General features: G+C 42.3%; 1 protein-coding gene across 5 annotated transcripts in view; it reads right to left on the minus strand.

Moving 5' to 3' along the window:
* The window catches only part of FYCO1 (FYVE and coiled-coil domain autophagy adaptor 1), a 733,597-nt gene that overhangs the window by 531,830 nt on the left and 178,722 nt on the right, over positions 1-23,045 (minus strand). For all 5 annotated transcript variants that reach the window (XM_069216428.1, XM_069216419.1, XM_069216401.1 and 2 more), the window contains one exon: positions 9,259-10,836. In XM_069216428.1, coding sequence (XP_069072529.1) covers positions 9,259-10,836 — 1,578 coding nt within the window. The remainder of the gene's footprint in view (positions 1-9,258; positions 10,837-23,045) is intronic.

The raw sequence follows: 23,045 nt of genomic DNA on the forward strand, positions 1-23,045 counted from the left end.
ATTGCCCATTTGCTCCTTTGTAACACATAGTAGGTCTTCATTTTGAAGACGGACAAAAAATAGGCCTTGTGCACAGTTCTATTTTACAATACCAAAAATGCTGTCTTCCTACTTTTGATATATACTGCTAAAATTTAAGAAAATACCTGTAAATACCTTTCTTTGTATGGTTTTTAAAAACCCCATTTGTAAGACATCAACCAGGAAAAAAAGAAGTCTGCTACATCAGTCTTCATTCGGCTTTTTTGGTAAGCTGCTGTTTTAACCTGTGAAACTTAGCTTTATGATGTTTCTAAAAGTAAGTTGACGAAACCAACCTCAAAGCTGCAGAATATCACCTATGGATCTTACTATATACTAATATATATATTTTTTTAATCCAGGAATGTTTGCAGAATATTTTCCCTATACTCTCCCACCAAGGGCTACTTTGGCCAACTTCCTTTTAGTTCTGTCATTGCTGTATAATTCTGCATGCTTCCTTTTTGTGAGATAAGGTGTGACTCTTGTTATTCGGAGTTAAAAAATAGACTTTCTCATAAAGTTGGATTATCACACAAGCTGTCACCACAAAACAGAATTGCTATTTTGGATTATTTTTGTGACTGTGGCAACCCACGAAGGGTGTGAGTGCTCTCAAACACTGCAGTGTTTGAAAAGCTCAACCTCACAGCTATATAAGAGATTTCGACCCACTGTGTGGTGTGACTACCACTTTGAAAAACATACATGCTTCCATGTCTACTTTGTGTAAAATTAAGGAACCTGGGGCCATCCAAGAATTCTTTTCTTTTCCTTCCTCTGCACTCCGTGTCAGTACCCAACAAGTACAGTCACATACCTGTCCCCAACCCTTCCCAATCTGATTTCAGTTCCCCAACCACAGCAGACCTTATATTAAGTTCTATGTATATGTCATTACATTACATACAGTATCCTGTTACACTGCAAATCTGCAATTTAAATTATAGAACAATCTTCTGCTCTTCAGAGCTGGACACGTGCAGTATCAAATACCTCAACACATCTTTTCCATCTTTGGGTGATTCTGGTCACAAACTGAAATCAGCATGCACGTGTGATATTCAATATAATTTGGGCTTTTGATTTAAAAAAAGATAAATGTTTACTGTGTGTAATTGTTCTCCAGCTTCATGGCAACACTATTCAACTATCTTACAAGGATGAAAAACCCTATGTGGTTTCAAACTTGTGACCTGCAGGATAGGTTTAGATTTCATACATGCATGTTAAGCTTCCTTGAGTTAGGGTTTTTGTATAGCACCTCACTAACTGTTGGGTTCACATGCAGTGTTAATCATACTGAAATTTGTCAGATATCAGGGTAATTCCAAGATACCTTGAGTGCCTTTAAGAGGTGCATGACAGTGGGTTTTCTCCTCTGTAGCTGCTGATGAGTCTTGGAAAGAACTTCTGAGATGACTTCTGCAATGGATGGACTGCTTAGATCATTTTCATGGCTGCTTGTAACCAGTGCATAATTGTTGTTTACTCTGTGTCATCCATCAGTTAGCTATTTTGATGATCTACCATGGCTGTCTGTTTCCAATTCGTGTATATGGGTTACTGAATTGTGCCCTTGGTTGAACTCTGTAGCATATTGTACCATGGAGAAGCACAAACCATAAAAGTAGCAAAGGTGAAGATATCCCCCCCTGCTTTGAAGAACATTAGAAGCAGCTGCATCTGACATGAGAGGGGCACCTGCTAACCAGCAGAAATAATGCAGCACTGTGAAAGCTTTTTTCATTTTGTTCATCTGACTGGACAGGGGCCTCTAGTAATGACGTTAGGTACTACAGGTTTGTGAACATGTTACCAGCCACAAGAACAATTCATAGGAAAATAGTAGCATGGAAATTGTTACTCACCATGTAAACATCTAAGCATTTGTCTGTGGCTGTAGTGCTGTAGATTCGCATGCAGTGCATACTACTGTCATCTAGTGTTGGGCCTGGATGTGTGCACGTTGATTTTTCTTAGAAGATTTTTTCTCGAGTTACGAGGGACTATGACTCTACCTATTTGTTGCAATGCGCATGGTCATCAGCTCTGTTGTTAGATTGTTTCCTGCAAGGCAGGTGAGGATGGAGCTGGAGCAAACTGAAACAGGAGAGAAAGAGATAGCGGACACTGCAAAAGAAGTAAGAAGGAATGATAAATGTAACAGCCAAAGGCATCCTGGAAGGAGAGTGGTGAATCTACAAGCACTACATGCCACAAACGAATGGTTACAGTGTAAGTAACATTTTCCGTTCGAGGCATGCATGGCTGTTGATATACATGTTATTTCTAGACTGTAAAGCAGTCCTCCCCTAGCGTGTGGATGTTGCAAAAGATGGAAAAGACAAAAAAATTTATGAAGTGCAACCTAAACAACACTGGCTTGTTGGCTGGCTAACACGTGTACACATTAGTGTTTAGTGAAGGTATATGGTGTAGATCAAGTAGTTGCTTTGCAAATGTCTGCTTGGGGAATTCCCAAAGAAGGCCATAGAGGCTCCTTTCTTTCTAGTAGAGTGGGTTCTAGCAGGAGCAGACAAAACCCTTTTAACTTTTGTGTAACAGGTTTGAATGCATTTAACTATCTATGTGGCTATGCCTGATTGAGATAAGGCCTTCCCCTTATGGGGATCAGAAAAGCAACAAACAGCTGTTGAGTTTTTCAGAAGGGCTTCATCCTCTCCACATAGTATATTAAGGCTTGTTTCATGCATGAGGTATGTAGAGCCCTTTCTGCAACTGAGTCAGGTTGAGGAAAGAAGACTAGGCGTTCTATAGACTGGTTAAGGTGGAAAGGAGAGACCACCTTATAAAAAGATTTAGGGCTGGTGTGAATGGCAACCCTATCTTTATAAACCTGAAAAAAAAGTTCTTCCATAGTTAAAGATTGGAGCTCACAGACACATCCCCATGTGATAGCTACCAGGAAAGCTACTTTCCAAGAGAGAAATTGCAGAGGACATGACTGAAGGAGTTCAAAGGTGTGATGCTCAAGTCTTCTAACTATAACGTCAGGTTTCGCACTGGGGCCGGAGGCACCCAGGGAGGGATGACTCTTTTAAGTTCTTCTATATTAGCTTTGATGGCTGGAATCCCAAAGAGGGAGAGGTGTGCCTATTTTGGAGATAGGCATCCAAAGCAGGGTAGGCAAACAGAGGTGAAGACTATCCCACTTTTGGAGGTGTAGTAGGAAACAAACAATTTTATGAATGCTGGCTGCTAAGGGGTCAATCTAGTTTGAAAGGCAGTAGCAGACAATCTTTTACATTTGGCAGCATAGTAGAAACAAGTAGTGTGCCTTTGTGCTTCTTTAAGAATATCCACATATTCAGGAGATAGAGTGAGGTAACCAAACTCTTAGACTTCAGAAGCCAGATTGCAAGGTTGAGACTCCTGCGATCGAGGTGCCTGATTTCTCCACAGTATTGAGTGAGATGGTCAGCCCAGTTGGGGAACCTCTTGTGCAGAACCAGCAAAAGCTTGATGAGAGTGGTGATCCAGGGTTGTGTGGCCCAAGTGACAGCCACCAGGATGAGGGTAAGCTATGTTTGCTGCACTGTCCGAACCATGAATGGAAGGAGTGGTAGGGGTGGGAAGGCATAGGCAAATATCTGTGCCCAGTTCATCTATAGTGCATTGTTCATGTACTGTGGGTGTGGGATTCTTGAGGCGTAGTTTGGGCAGTTTGTGTTTTCTGCTGTCGGCAAGAGGTCTACGTCTGGAAATCCCCTGCTCTAGAAGTACTGACGGAGGACTCTGGGTGAGTTCCCACTCATGGGCTTGTTACCGCATCCTGCTGAGGCGGTTGGCAATGGCATTGTCCACTCTAGGGAGGTACCCCAGCAGCAGGTGGATCCTGTGGTGGAGAGCCCTGTGCCAGATGGACTGAGCTAGCAGAGAAACCTGGGGACAGTGAGTGCTTCACTCCTTCTGTATTAATGCATGTCTGTCATGGTGTCCATCCTGACAAGCACCATCTTGCCCACTATATGTGGAAGGAAGGCCTGGAGTGCTAGATGGGAAGTCCACACCTGCAGATAGCTGATGTGGAGGTCCCTGTGATTTGGATCCCACTGGTCCTAGACAGTCAGGTTTTGTAGATGCACCCCCCCATCCAGTGAGAGATGCATCATTTGTAAGGGTAATCTGCAGAATTGGTTTCAGAAATGGCTACTACTCAACAAATTATTGGTGTTTCACCACTGCAGAGAGTAAAGAGTGCAGAGGTTGATCCACACTCGATCTTCCCAGTCACCCTCTGCTACAGATCTTTGATACCTTAAGCATTCTTGCAGTTGCAGCAGGCGTAACCTTACATGGAAAGCTATGGTGATGCAGGAGGCCTTCATGTTGAGGAGGCACCTGACTGTCTAGACTGTGACCTGTTAATCTGCCTGAAAAAGAGAGAGTCACAAATGAACGGACTGGACTCTGGCTGCACTGGGATATGCTGTCCTGACCTCTGCATTGAGGATGGCTGCCAGATAGGGTTTGATTTGAAGGGGTGGAGATGAGACTTTACCGCCTTGGTGAAGCAGGGTTATAGTGATTTGGGTGTGTACATGACACTGCTGTTGCATTGTGCTCTCTATCCGCCAATTGTCTAAGTGTGAAAATAAGTGAATGTCTTGTCTTCGTAGGTGTGCAGCTACTACTGCAAGGCACTTTGTAAAAACTCGAGGCCCAGTATTGACTCCCAAGGGCAGCACTTTGAACAGGTAGTGTTTGCTATTTACCACAAACCAGAGGTAGTGCTGATGTGCTGGATGAATCGGGATGTGGAAGTAAGGATCTTTGGGGTCAGTGCAGCCATGCAATCGCCTTACTGCAGCAGTGGAATGACATCCAGAAGAGTGACCATGTAGAAATATTTTGACAGGATATACTTGTTCAAGGACCTGCGGTTGAAATAGAGGGATTACACCCGAGCCCCGCAGATGATGTGGCACAGGCTCTCTAGCCCATTTAAGAAGAGACACTTGAACCTCTTCCCAAAGTAGTCATTGATGGTCCTGGGAAAGGACATGTCCAAAGCCTGGTATTTTGGGTGGTATGAAATAAACTCTAGGCAATAGCTGTGTTGGTTGATGCCTAGTACCCACTGGTGTGAGGTGACCTGTTACCAGGTTTTGAAGAATATCTGAAGTTGACCCCCAAAAGGTTTTGTGTGGTAAGGGGGAAGTGGCACGTCACTGCTTGGCTGAGTTTGGTCCTTTGGGGAGTCACCTTTGCCTCTACATTTGTCACTGTTCCTATGGCAGACACCACTGACGTAACTTCTTGTGGAGGTTTGCTGAAGTGGTTTACATTGGAAGGATGTGGAGGCATCAGGGAAGTTGGTTTTGGAGTCTCCAAGATAAGTCGAGCATTGAAAGGACACACAAGGGGTATACATCTGCAGGGCTCCCATGGCGTTTACCACCCCTGTGTCTTTTTTAAGACAACAAGGTGGTGAACCTGGGCCTGAAGAGATGTTCCCCATCAAACAGCAGGTTTAAGAGATGTTGTTGAACATCCGGCTTGAAGCCGAAGACACAGAGCCAAGCATGTCTATGATGGAGTACGCTGAGTTAATGCACCAAGCAGCACTGTCAGCACCATCAAAGGCACATCTAATGGTGTTGGTGGTAATCAGCTTGCCTTCTGTAAACAACTTGAGCCATCTCGAACGCTCTACCTCTGGAAGATGTTGGAAGAGTTCCTCCATCCCATCACAGTAGGTGCGGTTGTACCTGCAAAGCCGGGCGATAGAGCTGGCGATATGTCAACTATTGACAGACTGTGCCGTGACACGCTTGCCAGCAGCGTCTATGTGTATACTTTATTTGTCTAGTGGAGGGGCATTGCCAGCGCATTGTGCGTTTGCCAGTTTATGGCCAGTGTGGTCCAACAGGGAATCAGGAGGGAGTTGGCCCCTAATGTAAATGGAAAAGGGAAGCCCTGAAATTTTTATTGACTTCGGGCTGTGATAACTCTAGCCTTCACCGGCTCCTTGAAAATATGAGGAGTGAGTTTTTTCCACCCTATGACATGTAGCAGCTCTACCCAAGACTTCGTGGTAGGAGATGGTGTCATCTGGAGGAGAGGGGCGGACAGGGTAAAGGTCAGGATCTGTATCTCCTGGTGAATCCACATCCTAAGAATCCCATGTGTTTCCTTGTGGGGGCACGTTGCTAAGTCCACTCGGCAACCGTATTTGCCCAGGTGAGAACGCAGTGACCCCCTGTGGAGTGTACAAAAGTGGATTAGGCAGAGAAAGAGGTGGGGATGATAATGCAGGAGGCCTGGGAGGTGTGGTGGAGGGGAGAGAGTGTGCCTGGCACCACAGGCTATGAGAGAATCCAGCATGTCTGGGGGTGCGGTGACAACCTGCCTCTCAAGTGTTGAGTTCATCCTGCAGTTTCTGGAGGACTGGTTCACCAGGCTTGATGGCCAATCTTCCTGTCTGCACAGAATGTTTCAACACTGGTGCTTGTGTTTCGATGCTGACGGTTTCGGGTCCGGCAGCCATGGCAGTGCTGAGCCAGGAAAAGGCTTCACCTACTTCAAGATTTTCTTTGGTGACAAGCCAAAGATGGGTGTAGATTCTGAAGCCAAGGGTCAGTGCTGACCATGCCCAAAGACAATGGTGGCCAAGAAGACACTCTATATGGGTCCAGAGTGGCTGAGCGCCACTTGTGGGGGTGGAAGCTTGGAGTAGTGTCGAGGGGAATGGGAGCTGTACCCATGACCTGTTGAGCCAGCAAGAGGTCTTTGATCTCGAGGTCGGAACCAGAACACTCAGGCAAGAAAGCCTCCTTGTCGGTGGCCGATGGTTCAGGATGATGTTACCCCTCGAGGTCTAGGATGCCAAAGTTCTGACATGTCTAGTCCACCTCTGCGCAACATCTTGAGTTGATGGACTCGGCAGTCTTGAAGAGTCTTTTTTGGACCGTAAGAACTGTCACGCGTCGTAAGAGGCCTAGTCGTGCACGAGCCGAGGTTGACTGGAGATCCACCTCGGATTAAACTTCAGATGTCGACCCAGTACAAGGGAATGGGGGCATGAACAAATATAATACCAACGGTAGGGGAGGAACTGTAAAGGCCGAAAATAACACTGCAATAGCATTGATCCTGAACACGGGAGCCCACATTCCGCACAAAGGCAGAAAGAAAACATTCTAATAATGAAGCCGATGACGATGCACATTGCAAGCAAGAGTTAGAGTCACAGTACACTGTGACTCAAGAAGAATTCTTTGAAGAAAAACAACTTGCACACATCCGAGCCCAACAGTAGATGGCAGGAGTATGTGCAGCATGCGTATCTATAGCCACACATTCCTTAAACATATATTTTTGGTTACATTTCTTCAGATTGTTTTTTCAACTGTTCAACTGACACTGACATTTTGCTTCCTTCTAGTCCAGATCACAAAACACGGAAGTGGATCAGCATAGTTCCTTCACATGGTCTCCACTGTATAAGAAACTAAAATTTACAGGCCACACATGTACCTCCAATTAAAAAAGTAGCCATATAAGAATAAGGTTGAAGGCACTTGAACTTAAAGATGAATGCTAGCACCTCTATTTACTTTATGGTGTCATCACAATCTTCCATTGTAATTAAGACTTTTAATGAGAGATGCGAAATTCTCTCATCGTCATGAACTAGCTGTGGCATATTTATACTAGAGAAAACAACTACAAATCATTAAAGTCACAAAAATATGTATGCAAATTTATATGATGAAACCAGACCACTCCTCAGTTTCATGAAGGACATTTCAAGCCATTGCATCTAACTTGCATCTAGGGACATCTAGTAACATCTTGTCATAGTGGCACTTAGCCCTTGTAAAGAATTTTGTAAGCAGTTCCTTCTTGCTCATAAGGGAAATCTAGTAAAGCCATGAGGTACTGTAGCTACACAAAAGGTCAGTCTTATTGGCTTTTGCAATATTTGTTTGAAACTCACGTACATCTCCTGGCTGTATCATTCCCCAAAAGACTGTAGTCCATTGAGACTTTCTTATTACATTACTCACCCCATTACATACAAACTCCTGGAGTTGGGCCTAACATTACTCTTTTATTTTTTCCCTACAGACTTCCCACTGTGCACCATTATTCTGTTTAAACTCTGTTGTAAGCCAATGAACTCACTAGTCACGTTGAAGCCAAGCCATCTGGTGGGAAAGCTCCAGTTACAAATGTCTCCAAAGTAAAATAAATTTGATACATTGTCCTTAAGCTCAGAACTCCAAGTATTTGAATGAAGCATTTTCTAAAGCACCTCTACAGTTGTGGAATTTAGCTGCTATTGTGTTTGTTGATTTTGTGGATTGTCTGACCTTAGTTTTAAGGGTTTGTTTTCAGTCGCAGCTCACGAAAGGGGTGGGGTGTCGCACAGGGGAGGGAGGGGGAAGAAGAAACATTAAATTAATTAAATTTAAAAAACACTGCACGCCAGCACTACTCAGTCTCCTCTGCTGCAGGCAGGAACAGCTTCCTAGCCTGCCCTGCAGCCAATCCTGATGCTGCTCAGAGCAGCGTTAGGATTGGCTGGGAGCACCCAGGCAGGCTTGGAGCCTGTGCCAGCTCTCTCCAGCACGGCAACACAGTCTCGGGCTGGAGAGAGCACACTGCACATGTGTGTTTGGCGGTCACTGCTCGTCACCCTTTACAAGAAAACGATAATAAACAGTTTATTATAGTTTTCTTGTAAAGGTTTTGCAGCTGCTGCTGCTGCTAGCGGGGGCGATGCTCCTCCGCCCTAATGGAGGAGCCACCCATGTTTGTTTTGTTGAATCTGGTTTGGATTTCACTGTGCTTTGAATTACTTGATTCTTTAATATATTACATTTACATTTTTATTTTCTACAAATGTAATATTAATTATCATTATTTAGGGATATGTTAAAGTGCCCTGTTGCTTCTCACAAGGTTGAAGCTGACCTTAATAAAAGTTATAATACAGATATAGTCAGATGGCATGTGCTACACTGAGAGGTCAAGAGCTGCATAATTGATAATAAAGTCATTAACGTTTTAAAAAACATTACTGATTCCCCCTCCGCACAAAGTTAATATCTGTAACTGGTGTGATCAATGAGTGTTGCTAAACTACATGTGATCCGAGTGCACTCTTTGTGAGAAGGAAATAGCAAGTACACATACTGAGTGGGATATCCCAAGACACTCACTGAAGGTTTAAATATATTTTTGTTGGAGGTACCAATTCATTACCTTCAGTTTGTCTTCATACTTCAAGATTTCAGCACTCATTTGAAACTTCACTGTGGATATCTCTTCTTTACTGACTTCCTGGAAACTATTTGCTTGTTTCTGAGTCTCATTCAGTTGCCTCTGCAGGTCAGGAATGGTCGCAGTGCTTTGCTCCAACTCTTTTAATTTCCCTCCAAGTGTTTCATTTGCCGCCATGAGCTGCACCAGTTCATGTTCCAGTTGCTCCTTCTCCTTTGCTGCCTGCTGTTCAAGTTCTTTCAGCCTCTCTGAAGCTTGTGCCAGTAACTGATCTTTATTCCCTTTCTCAGAAGACAGAGAACAGATCTGAATGCCAAGTTCTGCCATCTCAGTGTTTGTTCTGTGCAAAATCTCCTTCGATTCCAAGTTATCAATTTCTAGTGTGTTTGCATATGTTTTTGCCTGCAACAATTCATCCTTCAGATGTAACAGGCTCCTTTCCAACTCTGCCTTTTGAAGGACTTCCTTTTCGAGTTGCATTTTCAGCGCTTCCTCCTCCTCTTTAAACTTCATTAGGTCTTTCAAATGACTCAGGTTTAGCAACTTAATTTGTTCCTGAAGCCCCTGAATCTCTGCCTTCTGCTCACTCAGGATGGCTGCAGTGGTATCATACATACCTTCAGCAGTTTCTTTGTCATTGGTCACTTGCTGAAACTTGTCCGGGAGGTGTACAGAGTCTAGCTGCAGCATAGACATGTCTGCCACATTCACTGGCTGTTGGTCATTGGAAGCAGACAAATGTGATGCTAGCTCGCTTCCCTCAAGAAGGCACATTTTTCCAACCAGTGCTGCCTCCTCCATGGGATAGGATGCCACCCCATCCAGTTCATCTACTTTCTGTTGTACTTTCGCAGTTATGTATTTGAGCGGGGGTAGATATTCACTTCCCTGTTTCAGTGCTTCATCTTTTTCCCTTTCTGTGTCTCGCAGCTTCTCTGACAATTCTTGAATCTTTAGTGCAGCCTCATACCGCATGGTCGATTGTTTCTCCTTTTCATTCAGGACGGTGTTGATTCTTGCAAGGAGCTCAAGATTCTTTTGTTCAGTAGCACTTGTCTTCAGTTGGAGTTCCTCAATTTGCATATCCTTCAGGCTTGCAGCAGCTTTGGCAGTCTCTAGCTCATGATTCAGCAGCCATATTTGTGATGCATAGTCCTTGTTACTAGATTCCAATAACTCAATTTGAGTTTGTTTTTCCCTTTCTTTTTCTGAAGCATTCATTTCAAGTACTTTTAGGCACTCCTGAAGTTCCTCCACAGTGCTCTGAGTGGAGTTAAGAAATTCACACTGTTTCCGCATTTCATCACTCTCTTTTGTCAGCCGATCATTTTCTTCCTTGATTTTATTTAGCTTATCTTTGTCCATTTGTGCTTGTGCTTTCTGAAGTTCTGTGGTACGCTGGAGTTCCACATTCTCCATCTCGAGCTGCTGTAGTCGATCCTGCAGTTCATTATACCTGATCTCTGATTCGTCCAGCTCTACACAAATCTCATCCACACCCTCTGCCTTCTCAGCACTGAGGGAATTGTTAAAATCAATGCTGGCTGGAAAATCCTCAGCCTAAAAAAGGAAAGACAAAAGGAAAACATATATAACAACAGGCCTTTGCTTTTATTCTTTTTTACATTTTCTACTGGGAAGAAACAATAATGTTTGTATGTGAAATTAAAACAAAAGTACCCAAAATACATCTATTATCAAAAATGAAGAAGATTTGTGTTTACAAGTATAAGAGCAAACCGAAAAACTAACATGTTACAGTTTATCAGACCATTCTATGACTATGATACTGTAGGACTGTAAGATGGCAATAAAAGACACATTCAGCACATTATGAAGGGCGTGGAACAGGGACCTCGGAGATGAGGAGTGCCAGATAGCAGGGATGTCTACATGAGAATTGGCTACAGCTAGGCGATTTCATATAATTCAACTCAATTACTTATAGAGGACATATCCTACACAGTGGTTCCTATGGAGATACAGACAAGAGACATTCCGGAACTGCTTGATACATGGAATGCAGGAGGTGGTTCTTTATTGCACTCTTCTGGGATACAATGCACAGTGCTCTAACTGAAGTTATTGAATGGTTATTCAGTGCAAAATCCTAACACATCAGCTGGTACTATTCCTTTTGGGATGGGTGCTCTCAAAGAGGGACCTAGTTAAATATGTGCAAGGCAGTGAACCTTCAGCATTCAGTAATGGGCAAGGTGAATGAGCCACGGCATGGCCTTGGAATTACCTATATATAAGTTGAGATAAGGCTGCCCCAGAAACATGCAAAAATTTGGGGAGACTATTGGGAATACCGCAGAATTGTAATTGTGAATCATGACGGTGTGATGGGTGAGGGAGCGGGAAGTAACATGGGTATTTTTGATATGGTAAGTGGACACTATAGCCTGCTGTTTGTTATTGGTTCAGAACACACATAGAAGTCACAAAAGATAACTGATGATCTGGAGTTGTTATGGTTCTTAATTTTAGAAAATCTGAACAAAATGGTCTAAAAAATGATTGCAATGAGAACTATTAGTTCAGAACCTTAACGGTGAAACTTTACAAAGATGTCTGAGAATACAAAATCTAAATATTAGGAGGGTAATCTAGTCAGTACTGATTATACCCATTGTGTCTCTGCTGTCTCAATTTTAAACATTAGTAAGTGTAGATTATAGAGTTAAATTCAAGGTATTTTGTATTTTCTACAAAGCTTACACAAACCTGACACTTCACTACATACCCACTAGAGACTCACATTCAATTTCTTCCCAGTGGGGCACCCAACAATCATTCAACACTGCGAAATATAGTGCAGATCTTTGGATAAGCAAGTACCAAGACACTGAAATGCAATTAACCATAACCTAAAACCTGAGCCCAATCACATAAAGTTTAGGAAACTGACAATCTTGCATTTAGTTGAGACTACTGGACGTGGTTGCTCATCCTGCATGATTGGCCATTTACCCCACCTTTCTACAATCAAGATATATCACCTAATTGTCAGTACTCTCATATTACTAAAAGGCAATAAACAGCACTGTACAAAACTGCTTAATAAATAAAGTAAAAAAATAAATAAACAAACATCAATGAAAGAGCTGCAAGAGCAAAGAAAACAGGTGGAACAACTGCCAATGGAGTCAGTTAGAGATAGATAATTAGATATGAGAATAAGAGGGGGGTGTTTATTGACTATCATTATGCACATTTAGTGTTCATACAGGGAAGTGTTGGAACAGTAGAGTCAAAAGTGCCTTCTTTAATAACTCAATGAAGGAGGATTGCAAAATTCATAGAGTACGGAATTACAGTCCCATGGAGCACTGCCAGAGAAGAACCAGAACATGTTTTTGGTTGTTTTTGTTAAGTCAGGCAATTCCAAATGCAGTGATTATGCACTTCAAATTACAATTTTCTACCATAAATGATTAGTACCTGAGAGAAGTATTTTGGGGACAGATACACCACACTGTAGGCTGGGCAGGTAGTTTTGAAGATTCATGCACATTCTATAAGGAGTGGTTCACATATTTGAGCACTAGGGTAATTTGTTAAAAATGATAACACTCAGATGTTAGGGATCCTGGACCTTTAAGGACCACTTTTGCAGGAACGTGCCTTGATTTTAAGGATGCCTTTACAGAAGAAGTTTCATAATCGTCTTACAGAGTACCAGTGGCAAGACAACACTTTCAAAGTTTGATGCAGGGATAAAAGGCTTCAAGATCCTCAGATATCTGAGTTGAGGATATACTCCCTGTGTCAGTTTTTGACATGGGTGTCAAGGTTCAGGTGATCATGAAAGAGGGAACTACAGAATTAGCTTTTTCAGTGGTTGGAGGGAAGGATGGGAGAGGAGATTATCAGTCTTATATTGGGAATCTGGATTGGTTGAAGTTTAGCAGAATCTGATTAGTGATCTTCTGTAATGCATTGCTGATTAAGGGCTGTTCTAGGCCCAAAACACGTGTTTGGTCCAGGGTATGATCCGTCTGACCAACTTGCTGGAACCAATTTAGGTTTGAAAAGTTATTTTAATAATTAATTTCAAAGCATTTTTACATCCATGTTGTGAGTTTGATCGTTCATCTGTGCTGCAAAGTGCTTCTTAATTAGAAACTGGAACTAGCTGTTTGTTAATCCTGACGGCGGAATCCTGCAACCACCACTTTTCACTAGCACCACAAAATTAAATATCATTTTCTGTGTTTGACATCAGGAGTGCAGCTTATCTGTCTTTCATAAGATTAACTTTAACCTGTATTATGTGTGGTAACAAACAAAATGTAAGGCCTTCTTCTGTACAGTTTCCTTTTCTGAAGCCTGACTGAAAATATATAATTATCTTATTTTGTGGCTGAAAGTTTATAGTGGAAAAGCAATACAATTTACTTGCATCTCGTCCAGGAGAAGACCTTTGATGGGTTAAAATTATTGAGGACAAAAGGGCTGCATTTGTAGTTTAATATTGACATTAGTTGCACCATACCAGGCCGTCTTTTCCTACATATTGAGCCAAGGAAAGTTATTTAGAATTAAAAAGTTGCAGGTTTTGACTTGCTATCTTTGCCAGAGTGGTAGGATAAGCAGTGTAACTAAATGCATTTATTGATAATCTGGTTGAGAGCTTCAAAGGTAACCCTTTAAAACAAGACAGGCGTTTTGGTTTCCTGAAAGGTTGTGGTTTTCTATTCAGAAACCATGTACAATGTTATATTTTTACTATTTTGATTAAAGTTATTAAAAAAAAGATGTCTGCGTTGTGCTATCCTCTGGGTCGCTCCAGCACACATGGCTTCACCAGACAGGTCTTGTCCCACCTCCTATGATTGTTATCTTCTCAGTCCCATCTCCCTTTGACTACCTTTCGGCATAGTAATACCCCTTTCTCTTGCCTCAGATGCCCTAGAACCTCCTTATGTCATTGTGTGGTATTTGTGGGATCGTCGTTTGATTACCAGCCCTTACATTGATACTCTGCTAGGGCCTAGAAGAAGAATATACAAACTCAGCCTTTTCTCTGCACTCTAACTAACCTTATGACCTGATGCCTTATCAAACAAGTGTTGATGTAAATATGAACAATAGTAACTTAGTATATTCCTTTTGGTGACCCCATTATTCTACACTTCATGTGTAACAGCTTATTAACGTTTATCAGTTCAGCTATTTCAAATAACAACACAGTTAAAAGATAAAGAGCTTAGGGGTACAAAGAAGGCTTTAAATAATACGAAAAATACATGATTAAATAGAAACCACAAAAACTAGAAATAATGGAAAGTAAAGAACAAAGGATGAAAGATATGCTCTTTTGTTCCCTGGGGAGCAGTCGAGATGTCCTTTTTTCAATTAAGTGTTTGGCAAAGGTAAAATACGATTACAAAGATAACGGGCCAATTGATCTATTATGGAGGATCTATAATTACTTCTGAGTGGTCATAAATAGGGGCTTTGGCCATTCAAAGATTTTATCTCCATACCTGACTATAAAATGAAGGAAACGCAGTTTATCCAAGTGAGGCTTTGTTTGACCAGGCTGCCAAGGGTTATATATGCTGAGAAGGTACTCATGATGAAAAGAATCTTCGGTCTGAAAAATGTGTCCTTCATGTCTGATGCAAGGTTTTTGATGTTGCTAGAGCCTTCCAGCAAAAAGTGCTCTTTTCGCAAATTTTCTGACGCATGCTACACTCTCACAAAAAATGTCAGATTTAGCCAGACAGGGCTGCATTACCTCATGACATGTCATTCGCGTTTTCTACTTATGTCGCCCCCCCCCTTAACTTTATATATTCATGCATTCAAGGGCTCATTTTTCATTTACTAATGTGTTCTCTATTTAGTACTAACACGTCTATAACATATAACGTTTGCTTTTTCAAAGGTTGATAGCACATGAATTGCTCATATATATGTAATTAATGTGATTTAAAATGGATCATGTGTTTTAGGAAAAGTGCAACTAAATTCATATGCTAATTATTGCATTCTACATCAGCAGGATATCTGGTCCATTCATAATAATCAGAAAATGGTATTTAAGTCTAGTACAAACACATATTCATATAGAGACATCTTCAGCTTTCCTAGGGTGGTCTGGGTGAGCTATGTACTGCAAACATATCCAGTGAAGGCCACTAGCTCCACAGAGCCGGGCCCTTATCTTCGTATTTCCTAGTTCAAGAATGTAATAACTGAGAGAGCGACCTTCTTAAAACACAGAAGCAAAGAAAAAAAAAATCAGCTTTTCAGTAACGGTATGCAGGGTCAAAAGAACCTAAGAAAATCAGATAAAAAGTTTGGTCATAGGAACGATTAGCTAGAGGCTAGTAGGAAAGTGTTAGTTAGCAAAAACTGGTGTCTTCAATGAATGCTTGCATTTAACGAATACCATCAACAGTGTTGTAATTATTTTTAATATGTTGTTTATTAATCACTTTCTTTGCTACTGTTTTGTTTCTTTTTGGTGTATTCATTTTTAATAAAATGTATTAAATACGTAGGCTAGAGTTCTTGTGTGTGCCCATCCATTGGGAAAGGAGTTTAGGACTCACAAATAAGCAAATATTTTGTAGCTTCAAAGGACTGATTGTTGCCATGTATGTACCTTCCTTAAGTAAACCATGAGAAGTTTGTGGGTTACAGTCCACCGGATTTCCTGGCTCATGTTGGTAAATTGGCTAAACCTGCACTTTGCCAGAGAGTTTAGGGTATTTAATGCCAGGTGATGGCATTTGCAGCTCAAAACTGGAAAAATGGATCACTCAGATCATTAAAAGCTGGAGCTGGACAAAATATGTGGGCTCAACTTTCTTCAGAGGAGGTCACACCTTTTCTTTAATGTAGGTAGGCTGGATAGGTGCTCATCACTCCCCTTATGCTTCAGAGGTTCTCTTGGCTATATTAGCTGTATTACATAAATAATGTTAATAAAAGCTTCAAGACTAGATCTAGCAATCTAAGATCAATTCTATCACATTTTCTGGGAGGATGGAGGGATACCACAATACTGTATACCTGTTCCTAAAGCCCTTTCTGGCCGCTGTTAGGTCAGAACTGCAGAGACCCTGCTCTGTAGTTTAGTGTAGTTTGCAAGCTAGACCACACAACTACAAGAAAAGCGCTTCTAGGCTCCAGTGCCAGGGTTCGAAATAACAGTTTGCAGTCACTAGTGACAAAGCAGATCAGGGAGTCCACTGAGCCAGGGAGTGAATTCAAGGGGCCAGCTTCTCAATTCCTTAGGCAGGTGTAGTGTGGTACTGACTCAAAAAGATCAAATCCATTGGTCTACTTCAGTAGTGGACAATGAACCTTCTATAGTTCTTACAAGGCCCGTACAAAGTGAATTAATTCAGCAAGACATTTTAAAGTTCAACCTAATATCCTTTCAAAGGGTATGTCCTAGCTGTACTTAATGTGCCTGTCACCCCCTTCCTTTCACTATAGTTTGACCTCAGCAAAACCCTTTGAAAAATGATTTCAAGACAGTGAGCTCTATGTTGGTAAATGTTTCAGAGGTCTTTCTTGCAGAGCAATAGCTCTCATTGTGTCCGCCTTCCCACCACTGAAATGTCAAATGCTTCAACCACCTCTCTGAAGAAAAAAAAAAAGGGCAGACAGTGTGTCCATCAATGTCCCAAACATGCAAAGAGAAGGTGTGCTACAGAATATTTCACACTATGCCCTACTATCAGGAAAGGGGAATCCTGGCCTAAATCTTTCACTAGTAGAAAACCTATTAAAAATAGAAAGCCACATGAATCCTCAACACAGTAAATCATCTACACTGGCAACAAAATCACTTTTCGTTTATTCAGGCAAGGAACTCATATATTACAAAACCAAAATCTAACCTCTAAAAGCCAGGCGTTAGTCTTCCAAACATTTTCAAGTTTAAATTTTAGATTGAACTACAAGTTGAAGTGTATCACAACTCCAAAATACTGATTAACAATTTCAGGAATTTACATACTTTCTAATCCTAAATCTCACATGTGGCTGTGCAAATACCATCTGTTAGAGACAGTAAGTACCACATTTCCAGGTAGGGAAATATTTGTGAAGTGCCCCAGTAATTACCTTATCTTCGGTGAGTGCAAGGAAATTGATTTTCAATACATATAAAAATATATTTATGAGGATCAAAAAATAAATTGTGAACAAATGTTAAGAAGCAAATGCATGTTTTATGAATACACATGCCAATTATAAGCACTGCATACAATCACAAGATGTTTGTGTAGGAGAAGACCACCATGTCTGGACCTATTCTGTGAGATCTTGTGGATCTTGAAAAAAGTAGTTCAACACAAATGAAGAGAGGAATCCTAACAATGTGTAGATAGACTGTCTCAATTCTCTTGGAGTTTTATTCCCAGTCAATAATGCTCATATAAATGACATTGTTAGCTATCATCTTTCAAAACAATAAAGAATTGGGAATATTATGTGTGAAGAGGCATGGCAGTGCAGTAATTGTCAAAGAGCTCTTTAGCAATCAAATAGGCGATGGGAACATGGTTTTAAAATATTACTCAAGCGACATCATAGAGTTACATAACTGAGGATGTCATTGTGTTGCTGATTTGAAAGTCAAGTTACAGTGTATTGATTGTTAATTAAGAGTTCACTGTAAAAGAGCTGTCACCTGCAAAATGCCATGCCAGTCCCATTCCGCAGGGGCTGCAATGTAGAAGAATACACCACTTTAATATACATATAATAATTCTGACACCATAACAAACTTCAGAGATGCAAAAGGCAATGTCATTAGCAGCTGGAATATGTCACATTATTATCCCAAATGTTTAATATATTTAAAATATTCTCCTGTGTGTCAAAACCGTAAACTCAATTCATGGACAGCGATCATTACCCAAAGCCTCTTCATACCTCCCAAATGTCTGCAAATGTGCAGAATGTGCACAATCTATTTCTCACAAACTGTCTTACCTGGTTCCATTTCCACTCTTCTGCTTAAGTAGTTTTCAGCAATTAAAAGGTCACAGCTAGAAAGGAGTGGAAAGCCCCGGGCTTTCCATAAGTGTGACCAGACCTATCTCTGACCAAAGAATGAACCTGCCCATATTCCTTTATCACCTTACAAGTCAAAAAACATTCCAATCCCAGTAAACATCACAACCCTTTTAGGGAAAAAGTGAAATCATCATCAGTAGTTATCTTACATTCCTTCCCTCCTCCAATGCTACTTTCACTTTTTGGGAAAGATAATTATAATTCTGGGACAGAAAACAAGATCTGTATGCCTTAACCAGTTTACCAAATTTGGTAGTGCACCTCTGCTTATAAATAGGGGGGAAGTAATTGGATCAGGTTTTTCCTATTTGCTCTATGAAGATAGCCTTTCTCAGCACTACAAGCAACTAACGTGCAATTGCCCTGTGAAAGTAATGAGAAGCTTATCCGATTAAGGTCTCTAGACCAGTTTTAAGGATATAACTAGGCTGTGCTCCCCTACCCCACTTGGAGGCGGAGGCTGTGGAAGCAGTGCGGTAGGCAGTGGTTTGCTGCAGGGATAATGAGATTGTAGAACTGTGCAGTAACATTATTCCGAAGGCTCTCAGGAGTATGGTTGTGGATCAGTACTTTGGAGGCATTGAAGTCTCTTTCAGCTGATAACTAAGTCCTAACTGGGTCCTATTGTCTGACATTTGGTCATTGATGGGGTAATTTCGAGTCTGGCGGTCTTGAGACCGCCAGACTTGGGGTGGCTGTCAGACTGCCGTGGTAGTGCGTTCTGATCTACCACATTCTGACTGGGGCTGAGCCACCGCGGTCAAACCGCTGACATCATCAGGCTGCAGTCGGCATGCAGCCTGGCAGTCCTGGCAGTTGTAATCCGCCAGGGCAGCGCTGCAAGCAGTGCTGCCCTCCGGATTATGAGTCCCAATCTGCCAGCCTTTCCATGGTGGTTTACACCGCTATGGAAAAGCTGGCGGAATGGGGTGGGGGGTCCTGCACTGTCCATGCACTTGGCATGAGCAGTGCAGGGGCCCCCATGCACAGCCCTGTTGCGCATTTCACTGCCCAAACTACGGGCAGTAAAATGCACCAGCATCAATGTGAAGGCCCTCTTTAACGCAGGGCTGGTGGGCGGAAACACTGTTTCTGCACGCCGGCCCTGCAGTGAACTTGTAATAGTGGCGGCAGTGTCCTGGCGGCACTATCGGTCAGGTGGCGGATTGAGTTTGGCCTGCGTTGTCTAAGGTGGGACACAGGCCAAGCCCAGGGCAAAAGGTAAACTGAAAGAGAGGCTGAGCCATGCTGTTCCAATAGTGAGAAATGTCTGTAATGCCAGGCAACAGTAGCAGATACCTGTCTGTTGATATTTCCTAGTACCTTCAGGTGATACTAGGAACAATCACAATCCTGGTTAACAAAGGATGGGAGAAGCTGTAATTGGTATAATCTCAAGCATTGTTAAAAGTTAGAAGAAGGAATAAGAAAGTAAAAAGGATTGTTACACCGCCAAAGAGAAAAAAAATCAATCAGCAGAGTGCTTAACAAAAGAATCAATACATTGATCTCAACCTGTTATCTAGTACTTGAAGCCATAGCAAAGAGAGAGACAATCTGAAGTAGACTAGAAAGTAAACAAGATAAAGTATACAAAACTTCTGTGAAGATAAAGAAAGCGATAGTGTTACAGGAAAATATCAATCAGATGGAGACAAAATAAGAGACCGATGATCAGAGAATTAAGGCACAGACAGGCACAGATTACTGAACTGGAAGGCAGACTAAAAGATACCTAAAAAGAGCTCCTTTTGACACTTGAGTCACATTAAGTCTGGCAAGAAAGGGACCAAATCTAAAATTGGCCAATTCAGTGCTGGACTACAGTTTCCAGTTGCCCTTAACAATTGGCTCCTGTGAACATTTTAGTACTTCAGTTGCCTTGGAATATGTGCCTACTGTAGAGCAGAAAGAGCTGCATGAGACAAAAAAACAAATTGTGCATTTTGCCAAGAAATCTGCAACTTGCTGTCTGGCAAGCTCTTGAGGGGTGTGATTGTTGCCAAGGGCCATGTGCAGCCAAATATACAAGAAACCCTCAAACAGTTTTGTATCACAGACTAGTGCTGTGTAGTCTCTGGAATTATAGTGCCTTGTCTGCTACTCAAATTTTGTTTTGTCCACTTTTTGTACTATATTTATACATTTTCGATACAATTGTCTTTTTTTTTATTGAGCTAGAAAGCATATATAATATGCAGTGTAGAAAAAAAAGTCAATAGGCTAAAAACAGGTGCTGGGACTTCCAACTTTGCTAAAAGGACATTTCCAGGCAAGGTTTACTGGGTTTAGGATGCTGTTACACCGGACAGCCTTAGGGTGGACACCCCAAACTTTTTGCCTGCCTCCCTCCACTTTTTGGATACAGTTTTTGCTGGCTTTTAGATTCTGCGCACTTTATCACTGCTAACCAGTGCTAAAGTGCATATGCTCTCTCCCTTAAAACATGGTAACCTTGAATCATACCTGATTGGACTATTTAATTTACTTATAAGCCCCTAGTAATGTGCACTCTATGTGCCTAGGGCCTGTAGATTAAATGCTACTAGTGGGCCTGCAGCACTGGTTGTGCCAACCACTTAAGTAGCCCCTTTTCCTTGTCTCAGGCCTGCCACTGCAAGGCCTGTGTGTGCAGTTTCACTGTCACCTCGACTTGGCATTTAAAAGTACATGCCAAGCCTAAACCTCCCCTTTCTCCACACATAAGTCACCGCTAATGTGTGCCCTAGGTAACCCCTAGAGCAGGGTGCTGTGTGGGTGAAAGGCAGGACATGTACCTGTGTAGTTTACATGTCCTGGTAGTGTAAAACTCCTAAATTCGTTTTTGCACTACTGTGAGGCCTGCTCCCTTCATAGGCTAACATTGGGGCTGCCCTCATTAAGTATTGAAGTGGTAGCTGCTGATCTGAAAGGAGTAGGAAGGTCATATTTAGAATGGCCAGAATGGTAATATAAAATCCTGCTGACTGGTGAAGTTGGATTTAATATTACTATTCTAGAAATGCCACTTTTAGAAAGTGAGCATTTCTTTGCACTTAAATCTTTCTGTGCCTTACAATCCACGTCTGGCTGGGCTTAGTTGACAGCTCCTTGTGCATTCACTCAGACACACCCCAAACACAGGGTACTCAGCCTCACTTGCATACATCTGCATTTTGAATGGGTCTTCCTGGGCTGGGAGGGTGGAGGGCCTGCTCTCACACAAAGGACTGCCACACCCCCTACTGGGACCCTGGCAGACAGGGTTGAACTGAAAGGGGACCTGGTGCACTTCTTAGCCACTCTTTGAAGTCTCCCCCACTTCAAAGGCACATTTGGGTATAAAACAGGGCCTCTGCCCTACCTCATCAGACACTTGCTGGAGAAGAAACCTGAACCAGAAACTACATTCTGCCAAGAAGAACTGCCTGGCTGCTCAAAAGGACTCACCTGTCTGCTTTCTACAAATGACTGCTGCCTTGCTGTTGGCCTGCTGCCTTGCTGAACTCTTGTCTGGCTGTGAAAGTGCTCTCCAAGGGCTTGGATAGAGCTTGCCTCCTGTTCCCTGAAGTCTCAGGACCAAAAAGACTTCTCTTTTTCACTTGGACGCTCCGTGCGCCGAAAATTTTGACGCACAGCTTGTTCCGCGGCGAGAAAAATGCCGCACACCGACGCGACGCCTTCGGGACGACCGGAACTTCGACGCACGGGTTCGCAAGGACAACGCCGCCCGACCTCTAGAGGAGAAATCAACGCGACGCCTGCCGTGAGATCGTAATTTCGACGCGCAGCCCCGCAGAACGACGTGCAGCCAGAAAACAAGCAGGAAAATCCACGTACAGACCCGGGACATCTGGTAATCCCCGCGATCCACAGAAAGAGACTGTCCGCGTGCCGGAAAACGACGCACGACTTCCCCGCGTGAAAAATAAGGACGCAAGTCCGTGTGTGCTGGGGAGAAATCGACGCACACACCCTTTTTCCACGTATCTCTTCTTCTGTGGTCCTCTGAGGAGATTTTCCACTCCAAACCAGGTACTTTGTGCTTGAAAGAGACTTTGTTTGCTTTTTAAAGACTTAAGACATTTTATATCACTTTCCAGTGATATCTCTACAAATTCACATTGCAACTTTATTTCGTTTTGACCTACAATTATCCTGATAAATATTATATATTTTTCTAAACACTGTGTGGTGTATTTTTGTGGTGCTATATGGTGGTATTGTATGATTTATTGCACAAATACTTTAGACATTGCCTTCTAAGTTATGCCTGACTGCTCGTGCCAAGCTACCAGAGGGCGGGCACAGGATAATCTTGGATTGTGTGTGACTTACCCTGACTAGAGTGAGGGCTTTTACAGTAACCTGACTGCCAACCAAAAACCCCATTTCTAACAGATGCCTTGTTCCTGAATGTAAATGTGGATTAGGAGCCACTGTTCATTGACAAATGCCACCCTGCACGTTTCCTTTGGAGTGTGACCTCTAAGGAGATATGACATTTAGAGCTAATTTCAGTGAACCCTATCTGCTTCAGAAGAATTATAGCGGGTCCACAAACTAGCCAAAATGGTTATAAAGTGTTTTTGAGTACTCATTCAAATAAGCCAGATTTTTTTAAATGAGCATTATGCTTCCACTACTATAGGACAATGTAGCTCCCCTGATTCAGGCTCAGGAGACAGACTCCAAGGTAGCTTGTGGGCATCTATAGGAGAATAATAATCAAGTATCCC

This window comes from Pleurodeles waltl, chromosome 2_1 (assembly GCF_031143425.1).
Source record: "Pleurodeles waltl isolate 20211129_DDA chromosome 2_1, aPleWal1.hap1.20221129, whole genome shotgun sequence".
NCBI classification, from domain to species: domain Eukaryota; kingdom Metazoa; phylum Chordata; class Amphibia; order Caudata; family Salamandridae; genus Pleurodeles; species Pleurodeles waltl.